Source organism: Falco cherrug, chromosome 3, assembly GCF_023634085.1.
Source record: "Falco cherrug isolate bFalChe1 chromosome 3, bFalChe1.pri, whole genome shotgun sequence".
NCBI classification, from domain to species: domain Eukaryota; kingdom Metazoa; phylum Chordata; class Aves; order Falconiformes; family Falconidae; genus Falco; species Falco cherrug.
This window is the reverse complement of record NC_073699.1, coordinates 50453681-50475928: the sequence shown is the minus strand read 5'-3', so window position 1 is coordinate 50475928 and position 22248 is coordinate 50453681. Positions and strand designations below refer to the sequence as shown.

At 35.0% G+C, this 22248-nt stretch overlaps 1 protein-coding gene across 5 annotated transcripts in view; it reads left to right on the top strand.

Annotated features, from left to right (window-relative positions):
- SNTG1 (syntrophin gamma 1) overlaps window positions 1–22248 on the top strand; it is a 359106-nt gene that overhangs the window by 212034 nt on the left and 124824 nt on the right. For 2 of the 5 annotated variants that reach the window (XM_055705965.1, XM_055705964.1), the window contains exons 5-7: window positions 1013–1070; window positions 3719–3762; window positions 3870–3911. In XM_055705965.1, coding sequence (XP_055561940.1) covers window positions 1013–1070; window positions 3719–3762; window positions 3870–3911 — 144 coding nt within the window. Of the gene's footprint in view, window positions 1–1012; window positions 1071–3718; window positions 3763–3837; window positions 3912–8459; window positions 8580–11827; window positions 11964–22248 lie in introns of those variants that run through there. The other 3 variants (XM_055705969.1, XM_027815712.2, XM_055705966.1) reach the window with 3 other exon arrangements.

The window sequence follows — 22248 nt, the reverse complement described above, 5'->3', positions numbered from 1 at the left end:
AGGGATATATACTGTTCCTTAGACCATCAAAATACTAATGCCAGTCCTTTACACACCTCAACACTCGATGCCTGGACCTAAGAAAGCCATTCTTTCCAAAGAGAAATCTGGCTGCTAAAGAGAAGAGTAAGCAAACCCTTAATCATGATTCCTAGGAAAAATAACAGTGTGGCAGACTGTCATTTCTGATGGTCTAAATTTGTACAGGTTACATTCAGGCTTACACTTTGATGCTCTCTGCAGAAGAAAAATATTTGTGTGTCTGTATATTTCCCTTTCTCTTCCTTTGAGTTTCCTTTTTATTTAAGGTTTCTTTTTAATACTTTATTCTTAAGCACCATGAACTTTTCCAGTCCCAACAGTATAAACTGAATGAAGCAACAGCATTGAATTGCTGTTGAATTGTTGAGTTACCATCCAGCTTTCCTTTATTTCTCCCCATATATTGAACACCTATGGTTCCATTTCTGAATGGGTTTTTTTTCTTTTCCTTCCTACTTACCCCACTGCTTTGCTCATTCTTTGTGCTTGTGTGACAGAGACAGAAACAAATAAAGGCTGCTTTTGAGATGAGAAGTCCAAACTTGCTTTTCTTAGGCTTTTGTTTACCTGTTTCTTGCCAGCATGAAAACTAGGTGGTCACAGTGTGGCTGCCATTGTAGTGTGATGGCCGTTTTGCTTTTGCAGAACACGATTTCAGGCATTAAGCTCTCCAGAATTCACAGAAACTGATGTCCTTTTTCTTCAAGACTTGCAGAGTTCTAAACAGCATTCAATTCACTTCCGGAGCTGATGATGGCAACTGAGAACTTCTTTGTAAGAGGCAATAAGGAATTAATACCTATCAAAAATTTAAACTAAAAGAAAAAAACAACTAAAAAAGAGGAAAAGCTGAATCATAGTTATTTTCTCAGTCTTTCTGAAAACTGCAGTTAGAGAAGGCATATAATATTATTTTAAGCCAAAAGATATTTCCAGTGACTGATGATATTGCCATTTATTATTTTTTCAGGGTGGAGCAGAACATAATATTCCAGTGGTCATTTCTAAGATTTCCAAAGAACAAAGAGGTGGGTGTCAGATTAGTATACCATGTTTTGAAATGCTCCTTAAAGCAAGATGCAGTACAGCTTGAGATTCTTTAAGAAATGTTAACCAAACGTTACTGGTTTACCATTTCTCCCTACATGTCATTGTGATCTCTCTCTTCCCCAGAAATCTTCTCTGAAAAAGTACAGATTTTATGGTGGAATACTTTGTTTAACAGACTTTGTCATTTATTTTTTTTTTTAAGAAAAAGTTCTTGTAAAGCATTATTTTTAAGAAGAGAAAAAAGAAAATATTTAATGAATGAAAATGTTTAACAACTTTAACAAAAGCTAATGATTTTTGTTATTGCCAGAAAGGTATAGCAGATCAAATATTTGGCCGTTAAAGCATGGTAACACCGGAAGAGAATACACGTTTTTTTATACTGGTTAGTACAGTAGTACTCAGGTGTGGGTAATGGCAAAACCATGGTAACACCCCTATGTTATTTCAGCATTAGATGCTGTGCTGTGTAAGCCTTTGCAGCAATTCATACATAGCAAAACTGGTACTGCGTAAGGTCTTAAGCATACTTATTTTTAATACAAGCAGAGCTGTTGCTGAAATCTCTGCATTGTTTTTAACTGCCAATGTTTTGAAATTATTGGGATGATACATGCTAGGAAGATGGATAATGGTTAAACAACTCATGATGTGCACAATGAGGAGAGAGGAAGGCTGTGAATCAGTATTGGTACAGTGTATTTAATAACTTTGTTATGTTTGTGTATATTTATGTACATTTGTGTAAGGTCAGAAGCATAAACTTGGAAGCATTTCCCTCCATCTGTAATGCAATAATTTTAGGATGCTGCTTCTGCACTATTAAAATGTGGTAGCATAAAGAAAATAAATATTGAATTCACCCACACAGATAGAGGTACAGGGGAATCAGCATACTGAGAACTGAAAACCAACCCTGAAAGGTAGATGTGAAAGTTGCATGTAAGGAGGCTACAGAATAGCATGCAATGAGCCCCTAAGGAAGACTATAAGGTTAACCTTAAGAAGTTATACTTGTGACTCCATTCTTTTCAGTATACATATAAGTATGTAATACATAACAATGTGGCGTATATTACCTACACTAGCTATTAAAATGCTATTAAGCACTGCAGGAAAAATAAGAACGGTAGACTTGTATTTAATTGAGCACACAAAAGTGCAAACCATTTCCCTTTATTTTTGTTATTTTCCCTTTATTTTGTTGGGTTTTTTTTTTTCTGTGGTAGCTGATGCATTTTTTTTAACCTCAATATCTAGCTGATATATAATCGCCATTATTACTTTCAATAAAAATTGTGCTGATTTTTAGAAAGCTAGTTGTGGGGGACATCTGCTGTGTAGGAGACTGCTCTTCTGTGGTATAAAAAGTGTCATACCATGTGTCTGTACTAGGGAACTTTAATACAGAAAATGATATTTGACCCAAAGCCTGTACCTCAAAACTCTGCCCTCCTCCCAGTTGCCTCCAGCTCTTTCTTTGGACTTCTAAACAAAAATGTGACATTTGAGGTAATTCTTAAAACCAGTGATGCACATAAGGTGGTTAGGCTAGCACATTATATATGTAGTCAAGCCCAGCATCTGAAGAAGAACATTGAGATATGCAGTTATTTTAGAAAAAATAATAAATAAATAAATCAGAATGTCTATCCACCAATAATTTAAGCATCATTTATTACATACAGCTAATAAGACCAGTCCTTCAAACACGTACTTCAGTGTCATAATGTATGTCCACATTGATTTGAGTTTTACAACTCACGTAAATAAGTTAAGTTCATGGATCAAGTCCTATTCTAGTATTTTCTAGATGGTATCTTCTCTGACATTTTGGAATACTATAGATAAATAATTCCATTTAATATGTTAATATTCCTTAGTTCTCAGGGGTTATTTATTTTATTAAAGACACTTAAATAATCTTTGTTGCATTTCTTTATGTGTGTTTTTAAAGTATATTTGCATTTGACAGCTCTGTAAAACAACACAGTATTTAAAACTTGCAACTGTGTAATTAGATTTTCTAAATTCCCTTGTGATGTATAGGGTAGAGCTTTGTTTTAAAAATCAAATTCAGTTTGGCTGGTGATTTTGTACAGTATAGTGATAGTCTAGCTCTTCAGGATATAAAGTATTACCCAGCATAAATCCTCCACTGAGTTTATCAAAGATGCAGCATCTTTGTTAAAAGCTTACAAGTTAAGTTTGCCATTCATAAGTAGCTCTGGAGTCTCCATGTTGCTTTTTCTTTAGAGTTTGTAAGAAACAATCTGTCATGGGCCAATAGGACCTAATCCTACAGTCATTTTCTGTTCAGAAAAAATAAGCCATACCTCACCATAATGGCCTGCAGGGTGCTAGTGACTGGTGGAAGATGTTTCATAGTCTTGTACTTGTGCTCAGTGGACTTTTTCATTATAACATTGATATGCCAATGTTTGGGTATTAAAAAAAATAATAATAACCAAATAATTTGTTCGGAAATTGTATGTCGGCGTTTTTTATTAGATTCTTGTGTAAACTTTTTAAAGGTTGTGTAAAAACAAATTAAATAAAAATACATGTACACGAAATGTAGGATGTTTTGTGCAAAATGAGTGAAAAATATGCTTTCTGTTTTCAGCGGAGCTCTCAGGTTTGCTCTTTATAGGAGATGCAATTCTACAGGTAAGTACAATTACAAGTTCTTTGATTTATATTTTCCTAGAAAAGTGAAATGAAATCTATACTTATGAAATGTAGAGTAAGTCTTCTTTTTATCTTTTTAATAACAGATTAATGGAATTAATGTGAGGAAATGCAGGCATGAAGAAGTGGTGAGCTTTTCTGTTTTCTAGTCTACTTTTTGTCTTTTGTAGTTATTGAGATGATACTGTACACTGGTAGCAAAGCACTGGTATCAATTGTATTATAGTTATTCCTAAACAAATATGGCTGTACCTTCTAGCATGGCAAGCAACTAAGATCTTAGTGCAATCCCTTCTTCATAACTTTGTTTTAATTGCTTTTCTCGGATAGGCTTTTCTATATTAAAAGTGATTATTTTATTATGCAGATTTTAGCTGTACATGCTCCAACATTTCTTCTACTGCCTTCTAGCTATCAAGTTTCAGCATTGCTACACCTTTCTGCCTGTGTGAGGTCAATTTAATATCAAAAGCTGTAATTTGCACTATGTTGGAAATTTTTAGTTTGGTTAGAGTCTTGCTTTAAAATTGAAACAAAAGTCTTCCTCTGCCTTTCATTCTCTGGATGTTACATATGAGGGTGTTCTTCAGTTAAGCTGTTGTCAGTGCAGGTTTTTAAATAACAGCATATCAAGGATATTCCTTCTAGAGAAGCCATGTGTATTTGAGAGCTCGATAGTAGGCCGTTCCCTCGGTAAGTCAGCTTTGCTAAAAGTATCATGTACTTTTGTTATATTTGACTTCTTCACTCTTCTGAAGTACTTTCAGGAGTAGGAAACCCTGTACTCCAGAAAAGAATGCCAGAAATCATATTACCAAAGAAATTATCTTTAAGTCCTGTGTAGCTCTATAAATTTTGCCTGTATTTTAAAATAATGTAGTAATGTTGTATTTGAAAGTTTACTTTTCTAAATCTTACTTTGCCATTTCAAAGGCACTCTATATTTTATACAGCATTCTGTTACATGCCAGATCATCAAATGCATGCCATTCAGGGATAGAAAGCAAGAATTAATAAAGATTTAAGTTCTGATGAACAAGTTAGTGCAGGCTGAAGTATTAGATCACTACACTGTTCCTCAGAGTGCTTTTATGCACTGGTTTTGTGTTTCAAGTTTGTGCTGCAAATTGTGCTTTGTTCTGCAGAGCCTTCATCATGCTACCTCCCATATACCCAGGCAAATAGTTGTATTTATGGTACTTCTAAGCTTTGGATGTGCAACAGTGATCAGATTTTCATCTTTTATAAGCTTACTGGAGTTGTTTGGTTTAACATGATTAATATGGTAAATCTGTCAATGGGATTTAAATAGGTTGTTAGAATTTCAAGACATGACCAAAAGATAGTACTAAAGGTATAGACCTGCATACTCAAAGGCATATTGAAAACTGGTAAGAATTAGCAGGATATTTTTTTTCTTTTTCTGAGACAATCTCTTAACCGTTATAATTATACATAAATCTGTGGGCTATTTGTGATCAGGTTTAAACATTTTCATGGAAGAAAAGATAATTTGGAAAAGCCAAAAGGTGGAGATCGACACAGAGTAACAAGTGTCATCATGTTAAATTTTGTTTTATACCTTGTTATACCTCCAACATAATCTGCTTCTCAAATTACTTACAGGTAATTCTCTCTGAATTAAAAAAATAAAAAAACGGTTTATCTTACCAGTTTTGAATGTGCATTCATATATGTGCCAGTATTTTAGGAACTTAAGATAAATTTTAAATTAAATATTTATTCTAACTAAGAATAATTCTTAAGAAGTAATATTAAATATTGAGCAATATTTAAATGAGATAAAATCTTCATATGACATTTTATAACATAAATTATGCAGAGGAGTTATAAATATAAAATATAGAATAGAGGAGTTATAAATATAAAATATAGAATAAATGTAAAAAAAAAAGTAAATTAACTAATAATATATTCTTTCAAACTATATATATGTTATGTATTTCTAGAGTAAATTTGTTGTAAAGCCTGCTATAGTAATGGTATATACAGTTATGCATTGTGCAGTATTCTGCAAGTTTAGACATAGCCCTGAGTAAAGGGCAAGTACATCAGCTGGTCTGCCAGCAGGAGGTATAGGTGGAATTTTGTCTGCAGCATGACTTTTGCACTTTGAGTTGTTCTAGCACTTCTCTCTTGCAGGTTCTTTATCAAATACAGGATCTGTAGCTCTAATCTCAAGGTAATAGAAAAAAAATGGGAAGTGTATGGAGCACAGTTGCTCCCAGCAGGGAGCTGAACAGTAGTGGAAACTTAATTTTCAATGCTTGTTGCATCTAGGTACTTGTCAAATGGCTGTGCAAGGTACAGAAGCTCAGTGCTTTGTTTCTGATTTTTTGGTAACTTAGACTTAGCAAGTATCATATTGTGTGAGAAAATATTAATGTTTTGGGTTGTGTTAATGTTTCAGAAAATACTCATTGTAAAAGAGTGTGTAATTTTTTTCATTGTGTAAATTTGAAGATACCCATAGCTAAAAATCAGACTTGCATCTGCAGTGGGCAACCTATGAGTGTTCATTCTTTTTGTAGTTCCAATACTTCTTGCTGCTTGCAGAAACATTTTGAGCTTATACCACGTCTTCGTAGCTGCAGTGAAAAGACTTGTGGCATAATCACTGCAGCCTATTGTATTACACTGATGATTAGCTGGCCCTGGTATTTCACTGTGCTTTACTGATAACTGTACTATGCATATAAAATCATTTGAATTTCAAAATTAAGTAGTTTAATCAAATCTGTGCTATCTTTCATAGTAGGGTGACTCCCCTGTATATGGTGAACTTGGTTGGCTTAAGGCTTGTGGGCACTCCTTAGTTGTCTTTATTGTCTTCCATTAGTTATTAGATCTGGTTCTAGAGCACTCAGTGATGCACAAATCCTATTACCCAAGAAATATACTATAATCTGAAGCCTGAAACTGACAAATAGATATGTAGATATGGTAGGCAGATAGATGAGATAGGTAGGTAGGTAGGTAGGTAGGTAGGTAGGTAGGTAGGTAGGTAGGTAGATGGATGGATGGATGGATGGATGGATGGATGGATGGATGGATGGATGGATGGATAGATAGATAGATAGATAGATAGATAGATAAGACTTTTATAAGACTGGATAGGTACGTTTAGTCAATTCTTAGTGTAGCTTACTGGAGGCCTCTACACAGTCCCTTTCTGTTTGTTTAGTTTTTGGTTTTATTTTTACCTTTAGGTGAGCCACGTAATTTTGAACTGAGTTTTCTGCTTGTAGAAGATAAGAATATTATTCATATCATGAAAGCACATTATGAGTTTCTATCAAAGGCTGAATGTCAGCTTGTTTTTTGTCTTGGGTTGTAAAGACTCCCATCTGAGTATAGCATAACATTGCTTCAGCTTAGTTCTCTCCTATGTTAAAATAAATACATGCTTTCTGTGGTGAAGTATCAGCATGGGAGGAGGTTGAGGGAAAAGAAATCTAGCAATTCTCTAAAAAAATATATCTCAACATCATGCTGTCAATTTGAATCCAAAATTGCAGTATAAACTTGAATATAGAGTTAAAGAGAATTCATTATATCTGATAGTTTTAATTTACATGAATTTGTGCTCTTTCTAATCTGAATTTATTGATTATTCAATTTCCAGTAGACTCTCCTTTATGTTTTATAACAAGACTTTTTAAAGGCTGAAGTTACTATTACGCATAAACAGACCTACAAGCTTAAGCTCCTGTCTGATTAATATGGTCCGACAATGCATAACTTTTCAATCACCATCCCTAGTCTTTTAAGGGCTCACAATGGATATGATTATTCATAAGGCTAGAAACTAATATATTTGTACTCTGGAAACTAATGTATCTGTAGCCCTTACCTCTATTTATTGTCAGACATAAAACAAAGTTAGGTAGGCTATCATCAACATAATACTGTTTTTGTAGCACATATGGACATTTTTTGTCATTCAGGGTATACCTACTGTATCTCTAAAAATGGACAAATTTTTTGGAGAGTTGAAAGGTCTTGCTGTGAGCGACTTCTCCTGAACTACTACTGAGTGGCTCAGAGTAGGACATACAAGTCATCTCAGTTGCATACTAACAAAACCCTTGTGTTGGATCAACTGCTCTTACTGTTGCCAAGGTTATAGTGTACCAAAACATCTGGAGTCCACAAAGGAGGAATAATTTCAGACAAATTAATGTTAATATGTTAAAAATTACGTCTTTGATCTTAATGTTGTGAATAAAGCATCTCAGGTAGTACCAACAACTATGTTTACATATCACTGGGGTTTCTTTGGATTTTAGCATCTGTTTTTCCCTTAAGGAGATAAAAATAGAATTAAATTATTATGGTTATGAAATATTTTTTTTATTTCTTGTATTTGGGGAAAATTCAGGGAATATTTCTAATTAAAAATGGTAGTTCTTATGTGCTTGTTAACATGAAATTCATGCTTTCCTTGAAAAGCAACAGGAAAAGCTCATGTAGAGTAGGTAGGTGTCAAGACAGCATAGATATTTATACTTCGGTGGATATTATGTAGAGTAGATAGGTATCAAGACAGAATAGATATTTAGATTTTGGTGGATTTTATGTAGAGCTAGCTATGATATGTAGCACTCTGTTTCAATTCAGTCATCAGCTGCATTTTGCATCATGTATCTTTTTCCAGCAGAATGACCTGACATGGGATGTCTATGTGCGTAGTGAATCCTGATCTAGGATCCTGCTGACTCCACCAGTTTGTCACAAATGGGTGATTTAAATTACATAAAGAATCACTGTCAAAGGTATTAGCAAAAGTGGTTTTAATATGGATTTGTAAAAGTTTGATGGCAAGGTTCACTCTATTACTTACTACATGGAAGAAACATGCAAAGGAAAATTGAATTAGAGTCAAGTTAAAAGTATGCACAGAGACCAGAGAGGCAAAAGGGTAAGGAAGACACTGCTGTTGAGTCATGAGGTTCAGAGTGGTCACCCTTGCTTTCTAAACTCCTGATGGAGCTTAGGTCCAATCTTAGTTTCAGATTTGGACAGTGGTTTATGTCTGATTAAATTTTCTATACACAGTTTATAATAATTAATACTGAGCGTCAATTTCATTTGTATTAATGCAGCATGCTATCAGTCACTTACTGAGGTTCTGTTGCAGGTAAGGGGGCCTCTCCACCTTGGGTAAAGAAAGGTCTCTTAGTCTCAAGTAAGGAATCTCAAACTTTGAGAGGTTTTCCAGCTCAAAGGGACATCACTGCCATGTGGCCACGCTGCCTGGCAGGGCGAGCTCAAAGGCAGCTTGCTTAGGCTGTCATATTTATGGTGTAAAGTAGTTGGCTCACAGTCAAATTGCAAACAATGGGAAATGTATGCATGAGACTCCTTGTACACACAACTTTGTTCCTTCGTAAATGAGTCTTGGAAAAAACACCCACTATTCACATGTTAATCGCATGAATATTGTTCCAAGCCCATATGCACTGATGCTCACTGGGTCACTCTGTTCCTTTGTGGGTTTCATGGAGGAGTTCTTGGCCCAGCTATGGCTCAGGCCTTTACCTCCTTTGGAGCCTGTACCAAACTATTTCTAGTTTGGTTAAGGGATTGAATGCATTTGTCACAACGTGCACTGTATTATATCTTTTGCTTCCCCCTTTTCTCTGCATTCATAGCAGGGCTGTAACTGTGCTAGCTCTCCATGATTCATATATGTTACATAAAACTGACAGTATAGGGATTGTGGTTGCTTAACTGCAATCATGTGCAGCTGATGAAACTCTTATTCTGATTTTTTTGTTTGTTTGTTTTAAAACTGTTTTCATTCAAACTGATTTTTAAACCCCGTTCTTAATAGATTTGGTAATGTTTTTCCTAAATGTTTTTAAGCAGAAGAACAAGCATATTGTATTTGTAATACAGGACTGGAAACCAAATGATCTGAAATCTCACTCCATCTTGATTTTGCAGATGTGTCTTTTGGTAGATTACGGTTTATATTATTTTTTTTCCTTAACTGTGAAACAGAGACCTAGACTATTAACAAGTTTAGCTCACCGAATTGTATGATGTACTTCAGAATTTTAGAAGATTTCTACATTAATGTTGTGCTGTTTAGTGATAGTGATAACAGCAACCTGCAAATACAGATTACCGCCTTGTCATATTATGAGACAGAGATTCAGTACTGTATAAGTCATAGCACATCCATTTACTCCTTTCCTTTCTAGACTGAATGGCAACTTTAAATATTGAAGCTGCATAGTCACTGATTCTAAGAGAAGACCATAATCAATCTGCAGGTTGTAACGTTTAAATTTAAAAGTCAAACGTAAACTTTTTGGAAATCTAGTATTTCCTTTATAAGAAGAGACAAAGTTGTTACTTTTCCATACAGATGCTGTTTTCTGTTTGAGACTTGGGTAATAAAAAAAGTGCTAGTATCACCTTAGTTAACCTGGTCAATTAATGAAAATGTATGCTATTGAACCTATTTATTGTTCATGAAATTTGGAGGTAATAATAACCTCTCAAGTATTTCAGCATTGATTTGAAGTAAGTGTCCATCAAGTGAAAAAGAGCCTAGCAGGTGTAAATAGTTTACTAGGTTTTTCCTGTGTAGTGGAAATTAATTGGATTAGGATATATCCTGGAACAGTATTCTTAACATATATTCAGCTAGTTTTCTAATCTGTTTTTAGCTATGGCTTTTTAGTGCTTAAAAACTTATTTTTTGTGCCAAACTCAGGCTTGGATTTATTCAAGCACTATGATGTTAAACTTTTAAAATATGTTAATGTGTTGCTTGGCTTCCTAATTTATATTTTCATTTCTTTTTCTCAAGATACCTGTAGATATGTTAGTAATTTTATTAAGATTTCATCTTTTAAAACTACTCATTGGTAATACAGAGTTTTAATAGAGGGGAGTAGAATGTGCCTGCATGACCAATACCAAGTCTGTATGATTGATAGTGTTATTTCCTTATTACATAGCTACAGCCCTCAAATCAAAAATCCATTAAAGTTTAGTGGGACGGAGTGGAAGATTGCATCACCAGTTGTGGTGCAACATCCTTCAAATATCTCCCATTGTTTCTTTTGTTTACATTGATATTTTACTGTAAAGACTTGGGTTTCATTACTTCCTTAGGATGCAAAGAGAAATATTTTCATGTTTGTTTGTACATGTGTGTGTTTTACCCTCCAGAAGACTTCCTGAAGGTTTCATTCTGCACAGTATTTTTCAGTTGAGGAGCTATACTCAGTTTGACTTTGGTACAGGGGTTCAGTTTTTTGCAGCTGGCTCTGTGGTAGAGCACCAGAGTCCCAATTATTTAAAATCTGTTTCTTTGTGGTTTATATTTGAAAAAGCATAGTCCACTTTAGTGAAGTGTTTGATTTTTTTGTTTTCCTTTGACTAACTACTCCATAATAGTCTAGTGAGACTAGACAAGAATAGCATAAAGCCTCCAAAGCCTCTAAAAGGCAGAAAAAATAAACATACACAAAACACTCCAATTTAATGTAGGAAAAAATAAACCTTCTATAAGCATGGAAATTATTGTCCCTGGTCATCGTTAAAAAAAAAATTATTTACGCATAAGGCCTAGAAAATACTGACTGACTGGCAACACCTGTGCTTTCTTTAAACAGGTAACAACCATAGACTGAAAATAAATGTTCACCTCTAAAAGCCAACCTCTGTATTTCTTATGGATTGACTTGGGCCCAAGAGAGCACATTGGACAAAATAGAGCATGTGTACTTATTTAGCTAGGCAGAAGGAGTCATAAATAAGAGGTGTGCTTAAAGAAGTGCAAATGTGCACACACATAGAGTCTTCTGACATTTTTCCAGCAGTTCTAATACCTGATTTAACTCTTCAGAATTGTCATTGTTCTGGCTATAGTAAAATTAGATGGGTGCCAGGAAGAAGCTTTTTATTTAGAGGTTATCTAACACCTGTACATACTTTTAGGACTTTTTTTTTTCTTTTTCTTTTTTTTTTTTTCCCTCTACAATGGGTCTTTGTCTTTTGACAGTTTGTTCGGTGGAGGAGGAAGAGGAAAGGAGAATGGACTCTATATATTTTTCAATAGTATCCAGTGTTGGACTGTTCCAGCCAAATACATGGAGGTTTCCAGATGGCCCACCCCATACTTCTCAACCACTAGTATGGTACAGTATGGTACTGGTGTTTTGGTATCTGTTTGTCAGCGCTGGGCCTATTTCTAGATGTATACTTTTTTTTGGTTTGGCCCTGATAGTACTGGTGTCTTCCAACAAGTTCAATTTGGTACTAGCTGGTTCCCTGTTAGCTGTTTTGCAAGACTGTGGCCAGTAAAACAGCTTGCAGTAGCAAGAGGTTCACAGATCGTAATAAAAACTTTGGTGCAGGTGTGGTTACAGAGGGAAGAAACTCTTCACTAAAAATTACAAAGGTTACCTATTCTTTAAATTTTAGTGCAGAGATCTGCACCAGTTGTTGCCTTCCTGTGTTGTTAGTACTTTTCTGAGCAAAATGGGGAATAGCCACTGCTAAGACTGAAACAGCATTACCAGGATGATTCATCACTTCACGTGCCCTTGTCAAGCCAGTACTGATTCAGCATATTTCAAAGGTTCTAATTATGCTGTCCTGTTAAAAGGAAACTCCTAAGGCAATGCTCTACATCAAAAAACTCCTTTATTTTAACATGTTCGTGTGCAGTAGAAAATACTGAGGATATTTCTAGGTCCCCTTAAATACTAAAATGCCTTCTTTTCTTACACTGATTATATTCTAAGTATAATGTATCATGATAAACAGACATGTTTCACACAGTCTTCACCATATCTTAGCCATATTAAGAAGGTTTTGACATCTTACATTCAGTCATATTTACATGAACAACCTAATGTAAAACACATTTAAAATCCTCTGTGTGCTTTAGGTTATAATGTATTATTTCTGAATCACTGATTGCAGAGAGAAGTGTTGGGGAGAGCTAGCATTTACCATAGTGAATGCTAACAGATAAAATATTTGTTTAAACATCTTTCACCCTGAAAGATTACAAGGTTTTACAGACTATGAAACATCTTTCAATCAATCAATAAGTGAGGTTTTACAGTAAAATGAATCACTTGCATGACAATGGCAACAAAAACAAATCCGTGTCACAAAGTATTATTTTTTTTTTCAATTAAAATACCAGGTGCTTTGGAATTTGGCTGTATTAAAACATATAAATTTTTACTTTTGCTGCTGTGACTACAGCTTTTAATATCCCAGAAGGTATCAAACCCAGAATCTTTATATCTCAACAGGAAAATGTTATCCAAATGTGCGTGTGCTTTTTTTGAATCATCTTTCTGTATAGATGTTCCTTAGATAGCTTTGAATTACATACCATCAGCAGCACTGTTTTGCCTATTTTCTGAGTTTTTGTAGAAACTGACAACACAAAGACAACTGTAAAACCAGAATTATTAACTTTTGAGGGGCCTAGACTTTCTAAAAGTGAAGCCTGTAGTTTGTGCAATCATTTGTGATAGTCTGACATATTCATCTAGCAGCAATGTAACAGAATTTTATGGTGTTTTTGTTTTCTTTTATTGTTGATGTTGCAATTTTTGCTTCAGAAAACACATCCACTCTATATAACAGTCTATAAATTATTTTTGTTATAAGATTTTATAGTCTCAAATGGTAATTGACTGCTGGCAAGAATGAATTTCCAGGGGGTTATTGCATAATTAGAAAAATAAGAAAAGGTAAAATAAGGGTTGCAATCGGATAAGTAGCCTGATCAGTTTGGATTAATATATCAGATTTATGCTTAACTTTGAAAGTTATGAAGACCTCATGCTATAAACTGGTTAAACCTGCAATTCAGCATATTTTCATCATTAGGCTGAAATGCAAATTAGGGTTTTTTACTTCTTTGGAATTATATGTCAATCTCTTTCCAAAATATCTGTAAATATCCTCCAGTTAATTGATATGCAGTGTGAGTACCCCTAAACTCAGTTTTGGCCAAGACCCTTAAAGTTTAGATGCTGATGAAAATGATCCTAAAAATGCAGAGGCAATATTATTTGTTAAAACCTAATTTTACAGGATAACTGTGTTGCATCCTAGTGCAGCAAAATACGTATATATATTTACCTAAAAGTATGAATTTAAATATTTTACTAAATTGGGGACTTTTTTGCAAAAACTTACAAAGAACAAAGACACTTTCTCAACTCTGGCTAGATGCAATGCAAGTATTCTGCAGCAGAAAGGCTGCATTAAATGTCATGAAAGTATCATCTTATGCTTTTTCCAGCTGAAAACTTTTACCACTGAGCAAATTCCCTGAAATACTAAAATATCTCTCTCAGAGATTAGATCCTGAGCTGCCAAGAAGCTCAGAAGAGGTAACTGCATATATTGATCCAAAATGTTACTTCAAATACAAATTTGTCCAAGAATTATTTTTTATGTCATTGTGAAGTTGATAACATTTAGAACTGAAAAAAAGGAGTAGGCTTGTACATTAATATTTATTGAAATTTAGAATTAAAATTTAATTTCAAAGTCTTTAAGACCGTTTTGTATTCATTTTTCATGAGCATTTATATGCTGGTGCTTGATTAGTGTGACTTTTCGTGAAAAGTAAATGTTAAGGTCATATTTGCCAACAGCAAATTTTATATTTAGTATGTAAATGTGAAATTTGCCACTAGCTGTGTGTTTGACCCCAGCCTTGCAAGGGGATTAGTGTGGGCAAACTCTTATTCTTGGACTGCTCTTCCCCCGCCCCCCACCCCCCCCACCCCCACCGCCCACCATGAACTTGGGCTCTGCTTAGACAAAATATTCAAACTGTTTTCAACAATCTTAGACATATCTGTGCTCATAAAAGTTTTAATAAATCAAGAATATACTTCAAAATGCTGTATCAGCTGAAAGACTTTCACTCTTCAAGCATTAGAAACAGGAACAATAGCTGATGTTATGTGGTTTAATAATGTGTATACATTTGGAATATTTCTAATGATCTTTTCACAAATTGCATACATAAAAAACTACTTGTTTACTAAATAAGTTAGAAATTTCATATTAAACTCAACTGTGTGAGCACTTGTTCTGGTAAGTTTGAAGTGTGGAAACAGTTCAATGGAAAGAGCGGGGGATTCTTATATATGTAATAGATAAACAAGCAGTCTCATCGTTTTGTTAATAGTCAGGGCTACAAAACTTAGACCCTTCAAGTTCATTGCTACAATGAAAAAAAAAAAAGTGCAGTATGATCAACTGTGAAAAGGAAGATCTCTAAATCCTGTAAAATGAATAATTTGATTGGAAATATTTCCTCCTATTGAGGAATACACATTACATGTGAAATTGAGATCTTATATCCAAATTGCTGTCTACTTTCTGTTACAGCTTACTAGAAAAAAACATTTCCACTTCCACCTTCGCTGATTTTTTACCTTATTTAAACAAACAAACAAACAAACAAACAAACAAAAACTGCTGAAAAAGCAAAAGCTTGTATTCTATCTGAAGCTTCTGGCTTTAGCATAATCATAGAATCATAGAATGGTTTGGGTTGGAAGGGACCTTAAAGGTCATGTTTCACTCCCCCTGCCATGGGCAGGGACACCTTCCACTGGACCAGGTTGCTCAAAGCTCCATCCAACCTGGCCTTCAACACCTCCAGGGATGAGGCATCAACAACTTCCCTGAGCAACCTGGTCCAGTTTCTTGCCACCCTCACAGTAAAGAATTTCTTCCTAATATCTAATCTAAATCTACCCTCTTTCGGTTTAAAGCAATTTCCGCTTCTTCTATCAAGTAGAGGCCCTTTTAAAAAGTCCCTCTCCAGCTTCCTTGCAGGCCCTCTTTAGGCACTGGAAGGCTCCTATAAGGCCTTCCCAGAGCCTTCTCTTCTCCAGGCTGAACAACCCCAACTCTCTCAGCCTGTCTTCATAGGGGAGTTGCTCCAGCCCTCTGATCATCTTTGTGGCCCTCCTCTGGATTCCCTCCAACAGCTGCATGTTTTTCATGTCTCTTCAGTTTAGATACAAGGTGCAGGAAGGTGTCAAACTCTTTGCACAAATCTGGGTAGATGACATCAGTTGCTCTTCCCTCATCCACTGACACTATAATCCCATCGTAGAAGGCCACCAGATTTCTCAGGCATGATTTGCCGTTAGTGAAGCCATGTTGGCTGTTCAGCAATCACTTCCTCATTTTCCATGTGCCTCAGCATTATTTCCAGGAGGATCTGCTCCATGATCTTGCCAAGCATAGAGGTGAGATTGACAGGCCTGTAGTTTCCCAGGTCTCCTTTATTTCCATTTTTTAAAATGGGAGTTGTGTTTCCCCATTTTCAGTCATTGGGAACTTCACTGGAGTGCCATGATTTCTCAAATATGTTTAATAGTGGCTTAGCAACTTCATCCACCAGTTCCCTCAGGACCTGCAGATGCATTTCATTAGGTCCCATGGACTTGTGCACTTTCCTCAGATGGTCTCAAATCTGATCTTCTAGTACAACAGGTAGTTCATTCTCCCAGTCCCTGCCTTTGCCTTCTGAAACTTTGGTGGTATGGCTGGAGCACTTGCTGGTCAAGACCAAGGCACAAAAGTTGTTGAGTACCTCAGCCTTCTACATGTCCCAGGTGAACAGGTCTCCTGTTTCCTTCTAGAGAGGACCTACATTTTCCCTAGTCTTCCTATTATTGCTGATGTAACTACTGAAGCTTTTCTTGTCCTTGACATCACTGGCCAGGTTTAATTCTATCAGGACTTTAGCTTTGCTAACCTTGTCCCTGGCTGCTTGGACAATTTCTCTGTATTCCTCCCAGCCACCTGTCCTTGCTTCCACCCTCTGTAGGCTTCCTTATTGTGTTTTGATTTCTCTAGAAACTCCTTGTTCAATGCATTCTTTAAAAAAAAATAAAAAAACTAAAAAGTGTACATTCATTAAAGAATTTCTAGTAATCTTTATTCCAGTTGTAGCTGGGTACTTTAGGAATCATGCAGATAAATATGGAACAATTTGGTTTATTCTATAAATACAGCTGATGGGTTTTTTTTATTTTTCTTCAAGTAACATGGGTAATATCTTTAGTCTTTTCCATTATGCTGAATGTTTTATGTGACTTTTGTATAGGGGATGGAGATTCCTGAGTAGTTAAGTCATTCTTCTAAGTTTTTCCTGGCTAATTGCTGAAATATGCACAACATTTTTCTTCAGTTCAGCTTATGATTATCTGCTGGAATCTGTTGTATTGTAATACACTGTTGGATAGCTCATACATTATAGTTACTTTTTTCTGGATTACTGACTGCATTATTGTGCACTGTGTGCCATATAATACCTGCAGGCCACAAGCAAAATCTTACTATTCTAAATAAGAAATAATTATATTATTACCTGTTGTGTTGGTTTTCCCATTTAGTTTGTTAGTAATTTCATGACAATTTCTGGCCTGTATCCAGCACTGAGTGTTTTTGTGACAGCTGTTATCACCAGAAAGTGTCATTCCAGTATAATCTGTCTTTTTGCAGATTACTAGATGGTAATCAAAAGCTTACTTAAAGATGTGTCAGGGAAATCAGTGATGGACTATTTAGTATGTTGTATATTATAGTACACTATACCCCAAAATAATCTTTTTTTTTTTTTAATTCAAGAAAATGTCTCTTATTAAACGTCTCTGCTTCCATTTAAAGATGGTTTTATCCATCTTTTGGTGTCTGTAATTCTTATTAGAGAATAGCAATATCAAGAATTGTTTCGTAGCCAACAGAGAATTAATTATAGTTCTGGCTTATTCTTATTACTTTATATTGGACTAAAACCAACTAAAATGATACTATTTGCATGAGTAATAAAGGTAGATTTCACAAGGATGTTGTAAGGACATGATTAGTAGGAGAAATTTCTACACATTATCTGTGTATTAAAATATGGCCTAGATTTTGCTTAAAAGAAAAAAAAAGTCTTTGAATTTTTACATCATGGATCCTTGAAGGTAAATGTGCAAAGCCTCTGGAGGTTGCTTAGTGTTCTACAGTGTTCTACAGGTATTGACAGCTTTCTTTGAATAGTATCCATAATATGTGGCTGAAAGGAAAAAAAAAACCAACCACAATCTCAGCACAGCCTACTGTCACAGCTGGTTTATGATTATTATGAAATCTGAAATCCTTGTGTCTTAAATACAAAATCTTCTGCAGACTGATGGTATAGCCTGTTGTTCATCTGACTGTACACACCAGCGCACACTGGATGTTGTGTAACTGTCTGGCAAAGCTGTGCAGAAATCAGTAGATGCTATTATAACAGTGGTGTAAATGCTTCTTCCATTTCAGTATGAGTTTTATTTTGTTTATTAAGGGAATCACATATTTCTCCCAAAGAAGCTTCAGTCAATATTTTATTTGGACAATGTCGATGAAATTGATCCCAAGAAAAATCTGGTTCCTCTGTAAATTTCTGAGTTATCATACCAGGAGATGTTTACCCAAATATATAAAATTGTAATGAAAATGTGTAGTATTGGTAGAAGATGAAATATTAATGTTAATAAAACTAGTTGAAACCAGAATTAGGCTAATGGATTTATAATATTTGACTGAGGATGGGGCTGAGTAGTTTACCTATATACATGGTAGTAATTTTATCAGTCTCATGGAGTTGTAATTTACAATTAGAAAACTATCTTAAAGTTTTGTGCTGTCCAAAAGAGTTCAAGTTTCCTCTTTCATATCTTTTTTTTTTAAAAAAAAAAAAGTAAAATAAATACTGTTTAGTTTCACCCATGCTAGGAATAGTTCTGCCTGGATTTCTAACATTTTCAGTACAATTAAGGGACTTGCCTCTTAGCCAGATGTTTTGGAACATATTGGATACAAAATTTCAAAAGATAGTAGCTGTCCAGCAGCTGAATATGTAACATTCTAAAAGTGGAACAACTGTGGCAGTTTGAAGTAGCGAACTTCTTAACACTGTATAACTACATAGATCACTTAGTGTAGCTGAGTAATCCTAGAGAAGTAGAGCCATACATGGAGTTAGGTAATGCAAAAATGAAGAAAGGCAGTTCTGAACCCTAGCATGTACTCAGTACATATAGATACACTGAAAAACCTCTTGAAACTTGAAAAGAGTTTGGGTTGGAGTCTTCTGGTTCTTTTTTCTTGTCATGAGTAACTGCATATCTTGTAGAGCTGTATTGGCTAATAAATGCATCTTTGTGTCTTTATTTATTCTATGGACCACAGTCCCAGACCAATAGTAGTCCATGGAATATAGGTTGGGAAACATTAACAAGACCTCATTGTTTGGAATTAGAATCAACATTTGCATTAGAAGCAACAGTCTGAAGCTCAACTGGGATAAATTAAAGAATATACTGATAGATCATGGTAAATAATGTGTTAGAATTGGAATCTATGTAGGCAATTCATATTTTTCATTTTTCAGAACATGGTATGAAGTCTTTTAATACAGGGACCAATGGTTTACCCTATGACCTATGATCAGGGACTGCCAGGGTATGGCGTTCCCAGTTTTGATAGACTTAAAATTTTAACACGTTCCAATTTCTTGCTTTTCATAGTATCTGTATTGGAGTAATGACCTTCTAATGATTTAATATGAACTGTGATGACCAGTAAGTGCAACCTTTAGTGAATCAGAATTCAAAATTAGGGTACATGACTGAAGAATGCAAATGAAGTACTTATAGGAATATTTTTTTCCCCCTTCAGCACTGATAACTTTTGCTTAGGCACTCCTATATTACCTTTGAAAAGATAAACATGCAACTAAGCAAAAATTCTGATTGAAAGATTACTAAACATTTCAGTGTTGATTATGGAGGATAAGAAGGCTTAAAAATCTCCAGAAAGCTGTCATCAGATCTTTTAGACAAACTTGTAACTAATCCATTCCACATGTTAGGATTAATAGTTTAAGAACAGATTCTTTTTTCCAACTTGATTGTAAATATGTCACTTTTTACCTTGTAACTGCATTGAAGAAAGAACTGACAGGAGTCTGTGTCCCCTATGTGACCTATATTTTGTCCTTTATTGCCTGATGGATATTTTTATGTGAGTTAATTATATTTCCAATAAATTATTTGCTAAATTAATCTCTTTCTCCTACCTCCTCATTACACTTATTCATGTTGCTTATATCTGATTATTTTAGTCATTTACTATGAAGGAAATATTGTGTGTCTCTTAGTGTCGGCTAATATAAATGGCTTACTTTGCATGTAGGTTTGAAACATGATGAAATCTGTCTATTTTTAAAGGCAGATCACTTTTCTACTAATGCTTTATACAGGAGTCTTGAGGTTGCATGTTCTGGTACATCTGTGTCTAAAGCCCATAAGCCTGTGAAAACAGGTAGGGCAAAGATCAATGAAGGAAGCCTGAATATATAGCTGTAAGATGACTGGTATGATGTTGTCCATTTGAGAAATCATCTGATATTCTAGCTTAAATGAGTGCTGTCACTTGGAATCAATAATAATGTTGTTTCTAAGTGGTCAGTCTGATGGGACTTGTCAAAAAACATCAACCCTGAGTCTCTATTCATGTTTCTCTGAAATGATCTTTTGTACAGTGCCTTAGTAGCTGGAGCATTCGGTGACTTAAGTGATACCTTGATTCAATTCCTATGTCATCTCGAGAAGCCATAAACTCCTGCCTGCCAACTTTCAGAATAATTGCTGAGTGGTAGGCTCAGTAGGGTATCTTTGCTGTAACTACTAATCTTACTGCATCCCCCTGCAGTTTTTTAAAACAGGGCCAGTAGCCAGGTACATGCAGAGGAGGGTTCTGAATAGAACGGCACATCTGCCTGCATCCTCAGCCTATGCACCGTTCTGCCCTGCATTTCCTCTTGCTTTCTTTGGGAAGCTACCAGTTCTAGTTTGCAGCCTATTAAGAGTATCTAAATATCTAACAAAGGTTCTGGAACCAGACAGCAAAAAATTTAAACCTCGCACTACAGTGTCAAATGTGGTCTGAAGTGTACTTGGAGTAGGAACTGCTGTCATAAAATGGTTAGTTTGCTAACATTATACAGTAAGAGAAATCTTCTGAAGGGGAAAAAAAAATGTTGATAGTTTTTACTATTATATTTATTGATTAACTGTCATTGTTGACAAATAATGTAATAAATATTGGATCACAGGAATTAAAAACTCATACTATGCTGGTTTTTTAGTGGAAATATTCTGTATTATCTACCTGGCTTTCACTGAATAAAATAGTTGATTTTTTAAAATATACATAATTCAAGACAGTTGTGTGCATGCATTCAAACTTTTAGCTTTGTGTCTGTATGTGATTGTGCCAAAATGCATGTTGTGGTATCTACTGATGCAGTTGATACTGCTGCATTGTGTAACCGCACCATGGCTAGGTATATTCTACTTTTCCTTTTGTTTTTTTTTTTTCCCCCCCTTTCTTCCCTGCCAAGATGTTTATAGTTCAAGGTACTCATCCCAGAACTGAATTTTCCTTTAAAGTACACTGAAGAGTGGAATTTGCCTCAGTTCAGGAGAACACAGATCTTGGGGGCTATATAAGTCTTCTATTTCAAATTTTTACTTCATTGATAGGTAAATTTCACTGGTAATTTAAGAGGGGAATTACAGTCTTATTCAGGAAAGAATACTTACTGAAGTCAGAAGGACTTCATGCTTCAGTGCTTTCCTGAATATATTGAGAGAGACTTCAGCATATGCTCAAATATTTTCTTGAACTGGGACTTTAAAAGGTTTTATAAAATTAAATGGCAAAACCATTGTAGACATTATTAAAAATTCAGACTAGTGTTAGTATGTAGAGATTTTATTCAGTAATATCGCACATCACCATAAAATTCCCTTTTTCAAATATCCCCCTGGCAGCCATTACAATAACTTCATGGCAATATAGATACTGTTACTCCAGAAACACTGGCTCTTCTAATTTTGCTATTTCACACACCTACTGGTTCAGTCAAGCACAACTGTTATTTTTTACTTTCTCACTTTACTCATGAATATCTGAACTTTATGTAGGGTTATTTGTGGTAGAAGTAAATTAATTCTTGATCCCACTTGTATTAAGATTACGCTTTGTATAAGAAAGTTTATTGACAACATTTAATGTTTCTGTTTGCATAGTTCTTTCACATCAACTCATTATACATCAAATAAATATATATATATGTGTGTGTGTGTGTGCGCTTTCTAAAACAGCAGCAGGAATTTAATATATAGCCATAATGTAGATGATGAGTTAAGGGTTTTCAGTGTCACAGCTTCCTCCTGTTACAGGGATGACTTCATTAGACACTGCACACCAACAAATCAATAGCAGTATTGCTCTCTAGATGAAATAAATAATAGAACTAAGTCAAGTAGTAACAGCAATACTAAATAGCTTTTCATTATTTAAGCCATACAGTATATG